We start from the raw sequence: 18,637 nt of genomic DNA, 5'->3' as shown, positions 1-18,637 counted from the left end.
GGCAAAAACTATACACATACTTATGTGTGGATTTATTTCTATGAATATGGCCTCTCGGCCATTAAGTCTGAAGTTGAGCTGAATTCATTATTTTATTTATAGTCTTCACAAAAGAAAAAAAATTAACTGGATTCACCACTACCTAAAACAACATCTTTTCAGAGATATTTCATATTCTTCAGAGTAAAAGGTAAAATACCTCATTGACACAAAATTTAAGGAAGTATTTTTCAACTAGAATTTTAATAGTATTTGAATACACTTTTTCTTTCCATTGTCTCTTTTGTGATATTTTGAAGAAAGGCCTGCTAGTAAATGAAATTCCACTGATAACATTTATTTTTAGCTTTTAATATATTTTCTGCTAAAAAATCGAGTTGTCAAGACAGGAAAATATTACTGGTTTTGTTATTACAAAAACAATTGATAATTTTTAATTCACAAAGGATGAAAACACAAGACACTGATCTCATTGTACATACACTACTATTACAATACAATTATTAGTGGTAGACCAATACAACATTAAGGACTTTGCATACACACATGTACTTTGAAACAAGAAACACAGGACAATTTTAACCCTTTGACATGTTCATGACCACCAAGAGGAAGAACACCACAGATCACAGACTTAAGTCTGACTGGTACATAGTTAAGCCACAAGAGCCCACTGCGTTACTAACGGCAGCTGCGGTTCCGCACATGCTGACCTGGGACGCCTCCCCACCCGAAGCAATCTGCGTCCGCTGGCAAGCAGCTTAGTTTGTTGTGTATTTAAGAAGATTACAGCACAGACGTATCTTAGCTACAAGACTTAGGAAAAAGGTTCTGCACAGATCGTACACACACACATAAATTGTTCCCCAGGAAGGCAATCTGGAAATTATAAAGAGAATCATGGTCACAAATCATTTCCTTCCAAACGCTGATGAAGAAGTGTGTGGTGTTAGGGAGCTGTTGGTACAGAAAGAACAGAAAACAGAGGAGTGGGGGAAGCTGATCGGCCACAGGAAATATGGGTTTGGTTGATTTTCTGAAATGAGGTATAAAAGTATGTCAGTAAATAAAACAACAACAAAAAATTAAGAACCAAAACGAACATCTCCAATGGAAAAAAACTCTAAGCATATTATAGTTTCCTTTATTAGATTAGACATTTCATATACAGCAGTTAATCTAGAAAAATACATTTAAAAATCTTCAACAGACCATGCCTCCCTGTAACAAAACCTTCCAAACCCTGTTTTATTATACAAATCAATCTACATTAGTAATGTAAAAAGAAAATACTCAAATTTCGCAGTGTCATTTTCTATCCAACATCCATCTAATTTACACAGGTTTCCACTATTCAAGTGGGGGTTAGAATTCTATAATGATTTTCCTAATGTCTTCTGTACATATTAAATAACCTAAAAAGCTCCTCTTGTAGTGTGTTCACTATTTAGCAAGTCTATTCAGTCAGTATTTCCCAGTACCATTCTCATTGAAGTGATCTGCCTGTAAATGTAATTAAAACCTAAAAGTGCACAGTTTAACTTTCCCAAATAATGGCCTATTTCTGAAGAAAGCCTAATATTCATGGAAACGGTTACCAATGTCATGATTAAACACATCGGGTTAGATGTACTCTAGACAACACAGGTATATACATAAGCTAAATTATATTAAGTCCTTAGCCCATATTTACATCAAACAACATCTGTTTCCACAGGGTCATACCAAGAACTCAATATGGCACTAAATATAATCAGGATTGTTAGCTATAATTCAGAACAGCAAGACAGGTACCAAATACCCTGATTTGACTTCGACTAACCAGAACTCCAGTATATCACAGTGTTTTAAGTACTGTCAGTGTGCTGTCCCAACAAGCAACTAAGGTTCCAGCAAGGATGTCGTGAGACAGCAAAATTAGACAGCAACCTTCACCCAGGGATTCTACCTGGGTTATGAGCTTCAGCACTCACACAGAAACCCTGAAAAAGGCAGTACACAGGTCTCAAATGGATCAACTTCATTTGTTTTCAACGCCAGGAGCGTTTTTTAAAATGACAGTGACTATCATTGTACCAAGTAAAGAGCTTACAGAGCATGAGAAGGAATCTACATTATCCAGTTTGGGGACAGCAAGGGCAACAACACAGGGACCCACACAGTTTTCCTTACCAAATTATCCAGTGTAAAGGACTGGTCAGAATTCTGAGTTTTGATTTTCACTGATATTCAGAGTATGAAATGCAAGCATCCAGGAAAAAACGAACCCAAAATTACACCCAGTCATAGCTTGCTGTTTGCTTGCAACTAAGCAGCAAATGAGGGCCCTGCTGGCGTCTCCGCTCTCCTCTTCCTCTCTGACCCTCGAAAAAGTGCAAAATCAGTCTCTGCTTGGTCCAAAATGAAACACACCATGGATGAGACTTGAAATCTCTGGAATCCAGCTTCTATTCCACAGGTTGTTTCTCGTGAGTCAGCGTCCAAAGACAGTGCTCAATTCCAGGAGAATCAGCTCTACAATCTGGTTTTGATACACAGTATGAACCGCTATGTTACCAGTCTCTCTTTCTGGCTTTAGCAGAGTGGGGCCAAAAACAATGGCTATACTCTGATAGGTCATTCGGTTTTTTTCTCCATTTTCTATAACCCTAGAAAGAGAAAACAAACGTGTTTAAAAAACAGAGGAGAACTTTGAATCGTTTTACAAACCCAATAGTCTGCATTTAGAAAGAGAGACAGGCAAGGCTTACCCATGTAACTTCAACCTGGCTGCTACATGGAGCCAGGTTCTTAATTAACAGCTGAAAGGTTAGCATTATACATACTGTAGCAAACTTTAAATGTATGGTATTTTAGCTTCGTTTTCAGAATAGGATATAGACTTAAATGTGTGTTGTAATTCAGGTAACAGTGATCTATCTTCTACATGGGGAGAGTATTTCATCGGCGAATAAAAATTACAACTTTCAATTTAATATTATTAAAAAATTGTCTCTAATTGGTACTTTAATATTTTATTATTTTCACACGTATTTAGTGTGTGTGCGTGTATGTACATGAGCCACAGTGCACATGTGGAAGTCAGGAGGACAACTTGTGAGAACCAGTTATCTCTTTCTATCGTGTGGGTCCTGGGGACCGAACACAGATCCTCAGATTCACTGGCACAAGCCTTTCCACGCTGAGCCATCTCGCCAGCCCTGCTTTACTATATCCATGTGCCAAAGATGAACAAAAGCATGTATTAAAGTAGCTGTGAAGCAGTAATCCAGAGCCATGAAAGTGCTGTTTTAAAACAATGTAACACTTTAAACAATGCCTCACTTAGGCATCTCATCTTGGTGTCAATTAACTTCAGTCTTGTCAGAACACCCCCTGTGTGGTGAGCATTATATAAACACTTTACAGAAAACACCAACTTTAACCAAGTCTTCACACTAACGCTTTTACTAGAAGAAATAAATGCTACAAGTTGAGTTTCTTTTACTTACAATGACAGCAAGTGACCTATCTAGGAATGGAATGGCCTGGGTTCCCTGCCCCTCGGGCTCCCTCCACTGTACCACCCCACACTTCCTGCCCATGCAGTTTCTTACCTTTTGAGGTGTCTAAACAGAATCTGCATTGTATCCTGATTTGGCTTTGGCAACTGTCTGATTAGGTCCTTAACGGCAGTGACGCGCTGCCTTGGGTCTTGTTCTAAAACAGTAGGAAGTAGAATGAAAGGCAGTGACATAGTTGGGAAGCTCGTGTTTGGTGATACACAGTGACATCTGGTGGTCACACATAAAATCTCTGGAGTTATACAACCCACTGAAAAAACTTGTTTGAAAGACCAAACAATCCAACAGCTTAATTTGTAAAGTGATTTTCAGTATTGGGGGGGGGGGGGGAGACTGAGTAAACAACATACTTACTAATTGCATTCACAAAGTCATTGAAATGATTAAATGTAAAAAGGGGTTCTGGTAATTCTCGAAAAAACATTTTGAGTGCTCCAGTGATGACATGAATGTCTTCCCATTTACTGTCATTCAGATCCAATTTCTCATCTGAAAACAGGGGGACAAGACATTTTAAAAGCTGCTTTGAACCAGTTCTTAAAGTTCTGGGCAGTGCTGGTGGATGTAACAGTAGTGCGTGCCCTCTTACCATGATTGACTGCAAATCTCAGCTTCTGAATGACTGCAAGGTTGCCACTTACTCTGTAGATACCATCAACATCTAAACCTACAAGGAAATAATAGTTCATGTTTGAAAGAAACTCATTGCTGCTTCTAAAGATGCATAAATGTCTCCATTTGGGGATTTTACAATGTTGACCAGGCTGGCCTCAATATCCTGGGCTCAAGCAGTCCTTTGCTTCAGCTGCTCAAGCAGCTGGAGCTACAGACACATTGCATCCAGCTTCAGAAGTCTTACTTACTCTCAGCATTAGTTGAAAATGAAACGGACAAATATTCTCTTTCTCTAAATGGCTTTTTAGACTCTTGGCAGGGGAATGAGGTGGCAATTTACTATGAATTCTGTTTAATAAACACCCAAAATTCTACTGTTTGTCAAGTACACTGTAGCTTTGCTCATGCAAAACATCTCACAAAACTCGAAATACCAAAGGCTGAGATGGTTTAAAAAGTAAATGTTTTGATCCATTTTTGTACACAACTTTAAAATGTAAATGCATATACGAAAGAAACCGGCACTCTTTTCCAGTGTCTGTCACACTGATCGCTTATGGCAGACTTATCAAAAGCTCGTAACTAGTGGTTCTATAGAGAGCAAATCGTGTGATAATACTTATTCTTTCAGGTATGGCCAGAATCGTTTGAAACTCATATAATTAAACCAAAAAAATTAATATTTATTAAATAACAAAGCTGAACAAATACTGAACAAAGCACATTTATAATAACTATTAATTATTTAGCCTCAAATAAAGCAAGTAAACAGTGTGAAGCCTTGACTGCCACATTGACAGAGTCAATGGGCCAAAGATCCGAAACTGGCAGAAGTTCCAAATGAAGTAACACAAGCTGCTAACTGTGCAAGATGCTTCTGATACACACAGATGCTGTGACTACAGCCAATACACTGTCAGTCATAAGACGGAAGGCGCTAGAATAAGTATATGTTAAAGTTAAATAAAATACTAATGAGTTAGTCGTACTCTCAGGAAATGACCTATAAGGACGTATGCATTCCGATACTCTGTAGTTGAGCTCTCCTTTCTATCCTAACACAAGCATTCTCTCGTTGAGTGAACTCGAGCAACTTTATTTATTAACATACAAATAACATTTTAATACAAATAAAGTATCACCATATTTCCCCTTTTCTATTTTAATAAAAAGAAAAAAGGAAAAAGCTTCTAACTAGCATAAGAAAAACTATATACAAAACTACAGTAACTATACACAACATATACAAGTAATAAATACCTAAACAATGTCTAGTTCCTGGAGCAACCCCACCAGCACATCAGTCCCTGAACTTAGCTTCAGTCACCACTGTCTTCATTAAGCACTGGTAACTCCAAACGACTTGGGCTGATACCATAGTAACATATCAAACACTGAATGATGCCTGAAGGCCATAATTTAAAACAGGTGAAATTATGTAATATTTCCACACACAAATGCTTCATTTCTTTTTATACTTTCAGGACCATAAGGAACTTCTGGTTGCCTCACTCAAAATTATCATAAAATCTTCTAAGAGCTTTTGTTACACTTATTTACTATGCCTACGTGCGAGGGGTGCCACAGTACTTGTGTGAAGGTCAAAGGACCTTGTAGAAAACAGTTCTTTTTCTCTCAGGTCCTCGGCCTGGTGGCTAGCATGTTACCGGCTGAGTCACCTTGCTGGCCCAGCCCTAGCGATTCTGGTGCTGAAACAATGAGCTGTTTTGCTTAACGTGAAAGACAAAACTTGGAAGCATCCTCTTACCATGTTCTTCGACGTGCTCAATGCATAACTTCACAAATTTTGGCACTGTCCCATTCTCTCTCTGACACAGATTAGCAAGATTAGATCCAAATACCTGATCTGAAAGAGATTTTTTAAATGTATCACACTGCTGAACGTCAGTTCAGAAAACAGCTAAGTTCTTCAGCATGCACACACGTGCCTCCTCCAACCTCACATCAATCTTCCCGAATAAACAAATTCTAACACTACAATTCACTCTTGCTGAGAAGGCTTTGTGTTTTTATTCCTCCTGCAGAGAGCATGGTCCCTAAATATGGTTGGTTCCCTTTCTTTACCCCTGGTCTCAGGCAAAAATCACCTCCTTAGAAAAATCCGACTATCCTTTCCTAAGATAACCAATTCCAATCACTTTCTACTGGATTACTGGAAAAGGCTCGCAGTATTCCCCACTGTTCACATTACTACCCCGTCTGCCTGCCACTCCAGTAAATCCTGAGGGCCAGAACCTTGCAGTTGTTACCAGCAAGGGCTCACGGCTCCTATGCTCATGCACACACAGCACTTAGAAAATACCCAAATAATTTAAAAACCACCAAAACAAGCTATGCACTCTTCTTGTGCTGACACCCAATTCCACAAAATGTGTTTCAAAAGCTGTTCCATCAATCTTTTAAACAAACACTTCAGACCCTGCGTATATATGCTGAGTACTGACGATAATAAAACGTCTGAAGAGCTGTAACTCCACAAAGCCTGATGAACTTAGTTGTTTCTATGACCCTCCTCTGTCTCTTTTTTGAAGGCTCTAACCAACAAACCAACCTACATGCTTTATCCATTAGTACTTATTTGTAACCCCTAAGATTGTATGGTGGTTTGAATGGTTATGGTCCCCACAGACTCATGTGTTTGAATGCTCGGCCCATACAGAGTAGCACTATTAGGAGGTGTGAACTTGTTGGAAGAAGTGTGTCACTATCAAGGTGGGCTTTGAGGTCTCATACGTGTTTAAGCCATACCCAGTGTGGCAGTCTCTCCTTCTGCTCCTGCAGATCAGGATGTAGAACTCTCAGCTCCTTCTCTAGTACCATGTCTGCCTGTACGGTACCATGTCCCACCACCATGAAGATAATGGACTAAACCTCTAACACTGTAAGCCATCCCCAATTAAATGTTTTCCTTTATAAGAGTTACTGTGGTCATGGTGTCTCTCCACAACAATACAAACACTAAGACAGATTGTTACTTTGTTTTGTTTTGTTGGGGTTTTAATTATTTTTATTTTGTGTCTGTGCATGGGTATGGGCATGTGTCCACAGAGGTCAAAGGCACTGGATCCCCTGGAGCTGTAGTTACAGGAGGTTGTAAGCCTCCTAGGGTGCTGGGAACAAAACAGTGGTCCTCTGCTGGAGCAGTACACATTCTTAACCACTGACTCATCTCTTGAGCCACATTTTTCTGTTTTTGCTGGTGTTTTTTGAAACATGATCTCAACCCATGCTGAGTTATACAGCTGAGGATAACCTTGAACTTCTGACCTATATACTTTCACCTCCCAAGCATTAGGAATATAGATGTGTTCCACTAAACCCAGGCACAGTTGCTAATGTGAATCAGTCAATTCTTACATATTTTAGAAGTCTTATATCTATCCTTAATGAGACTCATCTTTGCTTATCAACTGAGAAGATGCTTTGCAAACAGATTTCCGGTGAGAGTCTCTGTTACAAACCTCATAACCAGACTTATACATGCACATGATATATTACCTTCACCTTTATTTCTGAATAAATGCCAGTGACATGAGTCACAAATTTAAAATTGTAATCTTCGGTGTTAAACACAGTTATAAGAACTGTAGATATACGAAGACATATGTGCTTTTAAGAAACACTTTCCTACTTGCTGGTGCATTACAGTGATCAAAAATGAATTAAGAAACATACAATTGGGGGAAACATCTTTTACCAATTTTAAAATTACCTTAAATTAGACTAAAAGCAAACAATCAGGAACAGAACTATTCGTTCCTGTTTGCTCTCATGCTGTTTGTGGTTGTCTGTCACATTTCTAACTTCTGATCTCTGCAACGCAAAATCAAAATTTTTCATGACATCTAAGAACTCCAATGCCCATCCAGCACACATCTCATCTGTCCTTCTCTGATAATGGGCTTCAAAAAATGTAGTTTGGGATTTATGCCTGGCTCCATGTTTCAGTTACACTTTACAAATGCATTTAAAAAAAAAATCAATGGTAATTATTCAAATGCCTTCATCTGTGTAGTTGAAAACTTAAGGGATAAAAAATGAAAACGTTAAAAATGTTCAGTTTTAACTTCAAACACCCTATTTTCTGATTCGGCTAACGTTCATTATTGTAAATACCACTTCTTGTACATACCTTTGATATAACCTTTCTCACGAACAGCTTGCAATGTGGGGCGTCGGGTAAGAAACTTCTTTAAGTTTTTCTTAGTTTTCTTCTGCTCTGAAGAATCCATGCTGGATCCTTTCATTGCTTTAGACAAACAGATATTAGGTTATTTCAGGAAACTTTTCTAGTAAAAGTTTTTCCACAGATGACTCAAAATATATCAACCATGGCCCCAAAATTAAACAAACAAACAAACAAACAAACATCACAGAAGAAATGGTTATTTTAATTTTAATCAAAATTATCATTTTTATCACTAAAAGCAGGCTACACCTATACTTTCTTTGGTATGAGTCAAGATCTTAACAAGTGATTTTACTTTTCCATAAGTGTCGGAGGTAAAAGACCACACACACAAAATTCACAACATAAACCAAAATTCCTATTCTAGTGAACTGCTTAAGAGTCTGAACAGTCCACATATTTGTATCTGATGATTTTATAATTATCTGTACTCTGACATAAGAATGGAGCACACAAAGCCTGTTCTATAATACCTTTGATCCTGATTTATGAACTATACTAACATGAAATTTATTTGTTAAAAATAACTATGCTTACAGAACATTAACGGCAAAGAATATATCAATCAAGAATAAAAATTTTAAGACAGGCTTGGTGACATATGCCTATAATCCCACACTATGAGACATGGAGGCAAGAGGATCAAGAGCTCAAGGCCAGTCTTGGCTTCACAGGGAGCTAACGACAGCCTGGACTACATAGAACCCCTTACAAATCACAAAATTTTGTGTTAACATTGCTGTGTGGTGGTGATGATGTGTGTGTAAAATCTTCATTATACTGTTGGAAAACAAAAGTAGAATTGACTTTCTAATCATTTAATTAGGAGGTCAGGAAATCCTTAGTTAAGCACGTGGATGAGTTAAGAGAAACTGGAAAAGGTGTAGAGTCACAGCTAATGGCCAACATCAGTAATACACTTCTGTGCTCAAAACTGTCCTTCTTAAAACGGCTGGCTTAGCTCTGCTCTCGCCTGTCCGTGCTCTGGAGATCTGAGAACATGGCTGTGTGCATGAGCACATGACCGTGGGCTGCCTGGTGCCTGGGGGAGGGGTAGAACAATTTTCCCTTGACTTTGGGCTTCCACATGCCTAAGACTCTATGCAAAACTATGTATTTTTAACTTAACAAAGTCCAGCTTCCTAGAGGCTTCAAGGGAAGTGTACTGTAGAATATGAGGACATCATATGGATGAACACTGTGGTTAAAAACAATGAAGAACAAGACAGTACTTGGCCCTGTCACTTTTCTAGTACTGGAAACTGCATTTTTATATGGGCATTTATTTAAAACCTAGGATCCACCACCAGCAAATGAGGGAACAGCTTACAGCGTAGTTTTTTAAGCTCCTTCTGGTCCTTTTCTTTATCCTGCTTTTCTACGCCCGGCGAATCTGGTGCCTCCTCTTCAACTGCTTCATCAGCCTCTGCTGCTGCCTGTTGGTGAGAGGTTTTCCACACACGTCACTTCTAGTACTGCTGTAGCTGAACGGCATAATTTTCAGAATGAGCCATAATTGACTCTTACCAGTGATTTTAGGAAACAGTATGTAGTATGTATGATTTAGGTATTTGATCAGTCTTTACAAGTATGTTTTCCTTTAATGACATTAACTTTCACTTCTAAAAAAAATTAGCGGTGGTAACTCACAGAACGCTAGGTATACCTGCCTCACTGACATTAATTACATGTGGGTGGTACAAACAGCAGTTAGGAAGTCGGGGCAAGAAAAGACAAAGCAGCTACTTTCTGCACAACAACAGGGTCAGACTTACACTCCTGGCCAGGACGGCCATGTTGCCTGTGACAGCAGTTTAAGAGCACATTATTACACTGTGGAAACAACTGGAAGACAGACTTAATGCTCATAGGTATTAGGTGCTGAAAAGCACCCAGTACTCTTCTAGGACTCACTAATGTAACTTGCATAGCATGAAAGGATGGACTGAATTCCCAAAGCTAAGGACTTTGTCTCGTTCTTCTCACTGGGGTCTGTTTCTGTTTATGATATAAGGAACAGCTAGCTCCCTTTTCTCCTTGGATACCCAGCTGCACCAGCACTGTTTACTACAAAGCATATACTCCACAATGCTGTATCTGGCACTTTACTCTGTTCCACGGATCTGTATATCTACCCCTGCTTAAACAGGCAGCTTCATTGTTTAATACAGGTTATCAAGTCCTAATCTGCAATACATCAGGTCTTCTTCAAGTAAGTCTTGCATATTTTTAGCCCCCTTTTTTTTTTATCTCTAAAGGAATTTTAGAATAAGGTTCTCAAATTCTATCAGAAAAACTTGGAATTTTAATGAGAATCAAAATTCCCCAATCTAGAAATCGTTTAGGAAACACATCTTTACATCATCGAGTCTTCTGGACTCAGTGTCTCTCAGTGACACTGTAAGTGTTTCTTCAGATCAGCTCTCTCCCCGGCTGGGCTTGCACTCACAGCAGTCTCCCTGCCTCACTCCAAGGGCTGGGATTCCAGAAACAAACGGCATTTGCTCTTCTTTATTTTCTGGCACTATGAAAACAGCAGGTACTTTCCCATTTCACGGTAAATACATATGCTCTTCTCTCTTCCCTTGCCTCATTCCCTGTTTCTGGAGAGCTCAACTACAAAACAAAACACACACAGCACTGCCCTGCAGTGCCTTCCTAGACTAGCCCTTCTTCATGTTTGTGCAGTATGCTACACTCCCTCATCACTACAGTACATTACATATGACTGCATGTACAGTTACCCTCTTTGGTTATTCTGTCTTTGCTTGTAACTTTGGCAGAGAAAGTTGTGTTACAGTACTGCTTGCTGCCTAGTACACGAGCACGCATGTACTTACTTAACACAAGGATGCATGTACTGTGGTTACAACTGAACCTACATGGGCTAGAGAAAAGGACATACCCAAGTGGATGGAGACAGGGCTCAAGCTGCTAGATTTTAATGAAGGTCATAGGAGGTTTCTAGGAATGAACCACTGGCCACCAAAAACATTTAGACTTTAAGGGTGAGCTCCGTGGAAGCATACACAGGCCCTAGGCTGATCCACACTACCAAAAACAAGCATAGCAAACCCAGAGACAGACAAAATGATCAGTATGTTAAATTAGGAAAAAGATTTAGAAGGTTATTCTTATTTTGGTATTAAAATAAAAGTCAGTCATGGTTTCAGAGATAAATAGAAAGGTATAAAAGTAAAAATATACATTACACAATATTACACTATATATAGTTCATGATCTATCTGCTAGAAAAGCTAGCCTCTCCCTTAGTAAGTGTTATCTTGCATTTCTCTCAGCTAGATGACCCTCAACGTGAGAGGTGGTTCAGAATGCAGGGAACACACAGTCCTTGGCAGCCCAATGTGGAAACAAGGAACACCCTCAGAAGAGAAGGAGCAGAAAGGCAGACAAAACATCACTAGAAACACACGGATGAGGCTACTGCTGCATACACTTCAAAACTCGACCTCTGGTCTCTCTCCATCAAACAGCATGCCTTCCAACAACTCTGGAACTGAGTAAGGACTATGCACTAAGCCCTGTCGGTCCCTTTCTTCATGAACCAATGTCTAATATAAACACTGCTGCAAACCCACAAACGTTTTATAAGTGAGAATGTTGAATCACATCACTAGACACAGATTGCTAAAGTTTGCCTTTCCCACCTGGGTTAGCACATACATGCACACATTCCGTCTTTCCATCTGTAAATTGAAATTTGCATATATAATAAGCAATTACAAAACAGCTATGCAATTAAAGAAAATTGAGAGCCAGGCAGTGGTGGCGCACGCCTTTAATCCTAGCACTCAGGAGGCAGAGGCAGGCGGATCTCTGTGAGTTCGAGGCCAACCTGGGCTACGGAGTGAGTTCCAGGAAAGGCTCCTAAGCTACACAGGGAAACCCTATCTCAAAAAATAAATAAATAAATAAATAAATAAATAAATAAATAAATAAATAAATAAATAAATAAATAAATAAGAAAGAAAGAAAAAAATTGAGAAAGAGTCTCACAAAGTAGCTCTGGCTATCCTGGAACTCTCTATATAGACCAGGTTAGGCTCAAATTCAGAGATCCACCTGCCTCTGCCTCCCAAATGCTAGGATTAAAGGCATGTGCTACCACACCTGGCTCTGCAATAAAAATTTTACTTAGGGGCTGGAGAGATGACTCAGCAGCTAAGAGCACTGACTGCTCTTCCAAAAAACCTGAGTTCACTTCCCAGCACCCACATGGCAGCTTACAACTGTCTGTAATTCCAGTTCCAGGGGACCCGACATCCTTACAGACATACACCCAGGCAAAACACCAATGCACATTTAAAAAAAAAAATAAAAAAAAAAAAAAAAAAAAAAAAAGGCATTTGGCTGGTTAAGCATTTGGCTGGTTAAGCATGTGGCTGGTTAAGCTTTTGGCTGGTTAAGCATTCAGGCTTTGGAGCAACACAGTTCAGCTGAGATTCATTCCGGATGAGGACTCAGAGGCCTCCAGTCTGAGGAGACAAGACCAGCTGAGGATCCGGTGAGGTGAGATAGCTGTGGCTTGTCCTGTCTCTCTGATCTACCAGCATGGACCCCAATAACTCGGGCCTCAGGTTTGATTTTATTAATAAGAACTTTTAAGATTCCTGCTACATCTGGCGCCCAACGTTCGTGTTACGAATTCATGAAAAAGCTGTTTGCCTGTGGCCTTGTGAGCCCCAGCTCAGGCCCAAGCTATACTCAGGCGGTTGTGGTGGCGCACGCCGGTTGGATTTGCTGAAGGAGGCAGAGGCAGGAGGATCCCAAGTTTGAGCCGGCCTAGGAGGCTTGGGAGAAGCTTTGGCCTGGACTGAACCACAAACAGTGGTGGGACCATGGAAGCAGTGGCTACTGCTCCACGTTGCCAGCTCCTTCTCATCATGTTGGTGACTGCGGTGATGCTGCTACCTGGGACGAAGGGTTTACTGCTGCTGGTTCAGAGAAGAATTGCCAGGACCATCATGTTACAAGAAAGCATCGGCAAAGGTCAGTTTGGAAAAGTTTGGCAAGACAAATGGTGGGGAGAAATTGTTGTGAAGATTTTCTGTTCTAGGGAAGAATGTTCATGGTTCCGAGAGACAGACATTTATCAGACTATGATTGCTCCAAACCACAGAGGAGGCAAAAAAAAAAAAAAAAAAAAAAAGTCTGCAGGAAACCATGACCATGCCTAACAGTGACTTTGAAATCTTCAAAAAGATGACAGGATCCTACAATGATGATTCCACATGGACTATGATAAAGCCATTAAGCCAATTAACACCATGGAAAAATCGACTTTGGACTACAAACTGATCAGAACAATTTCGAGAGGACTAGTTGAGAAGATCCAGCCTGACAGACTACTCAAACAAGGACTTGAAACAAGCCCTGAACTTTCCTTTTATGCAGAGACTGGACAAATGATACAGGACTTGACAATTAACCCAAAAATTTTCTTTTCAAGATTCCCTAAAGATATCTTCACCCCTAGAAAGCAAAAAGAAAAAGAGAATATAGATATGAGATAGATCATCGAATCTACTCTGAGAAAAAAAGATAAAGAAATAATAGGATAAATAGGTAGATCATTGAATCTACACTGAAGAAAAAGGGGAAGATATAAAAATGACAAAAGGTAGACTACTGAATCTATTATGAAAAGAAAAAAAAAGAATATGGATATGATAAGATAAAAAGGGAGATTATGGAATCTACTTTTAAAAAGGAACTACTTGTTTTAAATAAGATAAGTAATGAAAATGTTTTGGTCTGAGTTTATCAGATGTTACTGGACTGGACATTGTTAATATATATAATGGAGTTTTTATCTGAATCTGTCAAATGTTAATGGACTAGACATCATTAATGTAATTTTTGGCTGTATATATTGTATATACTTATTGGATAGTTTTTTCTTGTATTAGTTATAAGCTTTTTTTTAATTTTAGACAAAAAGAGAGGAGATGTGGTGGTATTGTGTTCACCAAAATATTGTGTATTCTAATAAATTTATCTGGGTTCAGAGAACAGACAGCCACTAGATACAAAGGCTAGAAAATGGTGGCACTCACACCTTTAATCCTAGCATTCCAGAGATAGAAATCCCTCTGGATCTCTGTGAGTTCAAGGCCACATTGGAAATAGCCAAGCATGGTGACACGCCTTTAATCCCAGAAAGCCAGCCTTTAATCCCAGGGAGTGGTGGTAGAAACCAAAAAGATATATAAGGCGTGAGGACCAGAAACTAGAGGCATTTGGCTGGTTAAGCATTTGGCTGGTTAAGCATGTGGCTGGTTAAGCTTTTGGCTGGTTAAGCATTCAGGCTTTGGAGCAACACAGTTCAGCTGAGATTCATTCCAGATGAGGACTCAGAGGCCTCCAGTCTGAGGAGACAAGACCAGCTGAGGATCCGGTGAGGTGAGATAGCTGTGGCTTGTCCTGTCTCTCTGATCTACCAGCATGGACCCCAATAACTCGGGCCTCAGGTTTGATTTTATTAATAAGAACTTTTAAGATTCCTGCTACACATCAGCCTACCTAGAATGTGACCTTCATAGCTTTCTCCAGCTTTCCCAGGAGATGTGATGGTGAATTCCTGCAGTGATGGTTAGACTCAGTTGTCAATTGGATTAAGAGATGTATAGACTGATGACACACACTTGTGTGCCTGTAGGAGTGTTTCCAGAGATGATTGGCAAATGGGAACTGACTTAGGATGGGGGAAAACCTGCCTAGAACGTTGATCGGCTGCCACCTTACAACAGGCTAGTGGCCTGACGAACAAGAAGTCCAGAAGAAGGTAACCACATGTTCTTACGAGTCCTTTCCATCTGAATGACTGTGTCTTTGGTGTTTGCCACCTGCTGACATCAGACAACAGCTGCTGATGTTAGACTCCACCCTATGACATCAGACCCCACCTTATGACATCAGACTCCACCCTATGACTCCATTTTATGACATCAGCCTTCAGTTTCTTTAGCCTTCAAGTCTGATTCAAAAACCAATGGTTTTCCAGGAGTGCTCCAGACCTTCAGCACCATCCTGGGACTGCGGAGGTACCCAGCCTTATGAACTGAGCCCTTCCCAGGCTCTCAGCTTCTTTTGTGTGAGATGGCCACTGTTGGATGACTCAGCCCTGTCATGTCAGCCCTGCCAAGAATCTGCTTCACATCTCTCCTCCAGAGAACATGGACTAAGGCCACTTTTTAAAGAGAAAATGAACTGAAAATTGGAGCTAGGAATTGGTAACTGGCAACTAGACTTTACAAACCCAGGGTCTGTGGAGGTGTCCAGAGAATATCTTTTGGGGAAAACAGATGAATTAAACTCTGATGCTAACTCAAGTTAGGATGAATTCATAGTGATTCTTTTTTTTTAAAGTTTTTAAATTATGTTTTCTTTTTATTTTATTTTATTTTTTATTAAGAAAAAAATTTTCATTCATTTTACACACCAATCAAAGATCCCCCTCTTCCCTCCTCCCACCCCCAGTCTCCCCTCCCAACCCACCCCCACCCACAAAAAGGCAAGGCCTCCCATGGGGAGGCACATCCAGTAGAGGCAAATCCAAGCTCATCCCCCTGCCTCAAGGCTGCATGAGGTGTCCCATCATAGGTATTGGGCTCCAAAAAGCCCATTCATGCACCAGCGATGAATTTTGATCCTACTGCTTGGGCCCCCCCCTCAAGCAGATCAAACTACACAACTGTCTTGAGGGGCATCTAGGTTGTTTCCAGGTTCTGACTATTATGAATAATGCTGCTGTGAACATAGTTGAGTATGTGTCTTTGTAGTATGATTGAACATTCCTTGAGTATATGCCCAAGAGTGGTATAGCTGGGTCTCAAGGTAGATTGATTCCCAATTTTCTGAGAAACTGCCATACTGATTTCCAAAGTGGCTGTACCAGATTGCATTCCTACCAACAGTGAGGAGTGTTCCCCTTGCTCCACATCCTCTCCAACATAAGCTGTCTGCAGTGCTTTTGATCTTAGCCATCTGACAGGTGTAAGATGGTATCTCAGAGTTGTTTTGATTTGCATCTCCCTGATGACTAAGGATGCTGAGCAATTCCTTAAATGTCTTTTGGCCATTTGAAATTCTTCCTTTGAGAATTCTCTGTTTAGTTCTATAGCCCATTTTTTAATTGGATTGTTCATTATTTTGATGTCTAGTCTCTTGAGTTATTTATATATTTTGAAGATTAGTCCTCTGTCAGATGTGGGGTTGGTGAAAATCTTTTCCCATTCTGTAGGCTGTCATTTTGTCTTATTTAGTGTGTCCTTTGTCTTGCAGAAGCTTCTCCGTTTCAGGGGGTGATTTGTTTTTAACAAACCCAGTTCTGTAGATGTAACCAACCGTCTTATTAAATAAGAAACACAGAACCAATGTAAAAGAGAAAAAAAAAAAAAAAAAAAAAAAGAGTGCCACAGCAAGCTCACTTCCCATAAATAAATGTAACAAACATTACAGAAAAATTTTTACTTAAATCAAATACATACCTGGTTATTGATAGTACTACTAAGAACTTTAAACCAGTCATTAATAACAGCATCATTATCAGACTGAATTAGCAGTTCTGTTCCTTGGCGGGTTTTCAGCTTTAGAGAAAAGAAGGGTGAGGGAAGAACACGTCAGTGCTTTCAACACAACAAATGAGAACACGCACTTCAAAGCTTGCAGTCTCCAGTGCACTAGGTCTCACAGTGACAGCAACAGAGGTACCTAGGCAGCTAGGAATGCCAGTCTAGTTGTTTTAGAGCATGAGGCTGATTTTTGTAATAAATTCTGAATAAAAATCTAATAATTCAGGATCCCAAAGTAATATAATTTATCATTTAAAAATAAACCCAAGTACCAAAGTAATGCATTTACAATTAAAACTGAAACATCTGCAAAGAAATAGAAGTCTGTGGTATTTCATACAGCTTAAGAATTTTTTCATAGCCTGAGATTTGTTTTGGTCTGGTTATGAATATAAATATAGAAAAAGACTATATAAATGTTAGGTTTTCAGTATTTCCTACTTAACAGACAATGATGACTGAGTAGGAAGACTAGGCACAAATGAAAATGATGTCATATCCCTTTAAAAATGTATACATCAAATTTTATACACCTATCTATTAACTTAATTCATTTATTTATTGTGTGTGTTGACATGTGTACCGTGACCCGCGTACGGAGTTAAGAGGACAACTAGTCAGTTCCTTCCTCCACCATGCCAGTCCCAGGGACTGAACTCAAGTCTTATCGGGCTTGGCAGCAAGTGCCTTTACCTGTTGAGCTAGCTCAACAACCTTCATACGCCTTCTGAGCAGAAATATTACTAATTGTCCAATCATGAACAAGTATGGATATCCATTATTTTATATGAAACCCAAAACAACTTACATCTCTTTGACCTCAATTTTTATACTTCAAAGAAATATCTGTGAACTGTGAAAGTATCCCTCACATTTCCTGGCTAGTAACTGAGTTTGTTTTTCTAGAGGAACATTTGGCATTTTCCTCCCCAACAATGTTCTGAGAATCATTTCCCCCATAATTTCCCAAGTAATATTTAATAAAGCTATTTCTCGAAAACTAAACTTAAAATATGATGAAATATTAACCTGGGAAGTGCTGGATTAAAGAAGTCTAACAAGATGCTCTCCTTTAAGAATTCTCAGGAACTTGACAATCTAGAGAACACTAAAATTGTCTAAAAGAGGGACAAATACATACTATTTCCAAAATGTATTTCGCCATGGATCCTTTATTCATTCAGAAACCAGCCTCTCAAGCTGCACAGCTGGTTCAGGAAGTAATGATATCCTCTCATGCATGTTTCTAGACCGGTGGTCAAGCCAGCACCTCTCTCCCCCAGCCTTCTCCCTCCCACACTGAATGTACGCTGCTGTAGACAGGGGAGGGGTTCCTAATCAAAGTTAAAATCGTTTCTTAAAGCAAAACAAAGCTAACCACTTTAATAACCTAAAGATTGGTATAATCTAGGACAATTTACAAATGATGCTAAAGGCAAAGTACACTAAAATACAAATTTAAGGTTTTGTCTTTTTAAAGTAGCATCCTTGTTGTAGCATTTGTTTTGAGTCTTGGATACACTGCATTTGAGAGGCAGAGTACCCATGACCCAACACGTGACAAAAAAGAGTAATCACCAGGTAGGTTCTCCTTGGAAAACACTGACGAAGCCAAAGTGCCTGGTCTACAATGCATGGAAGGCTATAAAGGACGG

At 39.5% G+C, this 18,637-nt stretch overlaps 1 protein-coding gene across 7 annotated transcripts in view; it reads right to left on the bottom strand.

The window, feature by feature from the left end:
* Positions 1–316: 316 nt before the first annotated feature.
* The window catches only part of Arhgap12 (Rho GTPase activating protein 12), a 109,575-nt gene continuing 91,254 nt past the window's right edge, over positions 317–18,637 (bottom strand). For all 7 annotated transcript variants that reach the window (XM_037206389.1, XM_028872963.2, XM_028872978.2 and 4 more), the window contains 8 exons: positions 16,899–16,997; positions 9,719–9,824; positions 8,332–8,448; positions 5,947–6,045; positions 4,153–4,230; positions 3,918–4,052; positions 3,597–3,699; positions 317–2,648 (listed from right to left, as the gene is read on the bottom strand). In XM_037206389.1, coding sequence (XP_037062284.1) covers positions 2,474–2,648; positions 3,597–3,699; positions 3,918–4,052; positions 4,153–4,230; positions 5,947–6,045; positions 8,332–8,448; positions 9,719–9,824; positions 16,899–16,997 — 912 coding nt within the window. In that variant the 3' untranslated portion in view covers positions 317–2,473. The remainder of the gene's footprint in view (positions 2,649–3,596; positions 3,700–3,917; positions 4,053–4,152; positions 4,231–5,946; positions 6,046–8,331; positions 8,449–9,718; positions 9,825–16,898; positions 16,998–18,637) is intronic.

This window comes from Peromyscus leucopus, chromosome 5 (genome assembly GCF_004664715.2).
Source record: "Peromyscus leucopus breed LL Stock chromosome 5, UCI_PerLeu_2.1, whole genome shotgun sequence".
NCBI lineage: Eukaryota > Metazoa > Chordata > Mammalia > Rodentia > Cricetidae > Peromyscus > Peromyscus leucopus.
The sequence above is the reverse complement of the archived record's forward strand: the minus strand, read 5'-3'. Positions and strand labels throughout refer to the sequence as shown.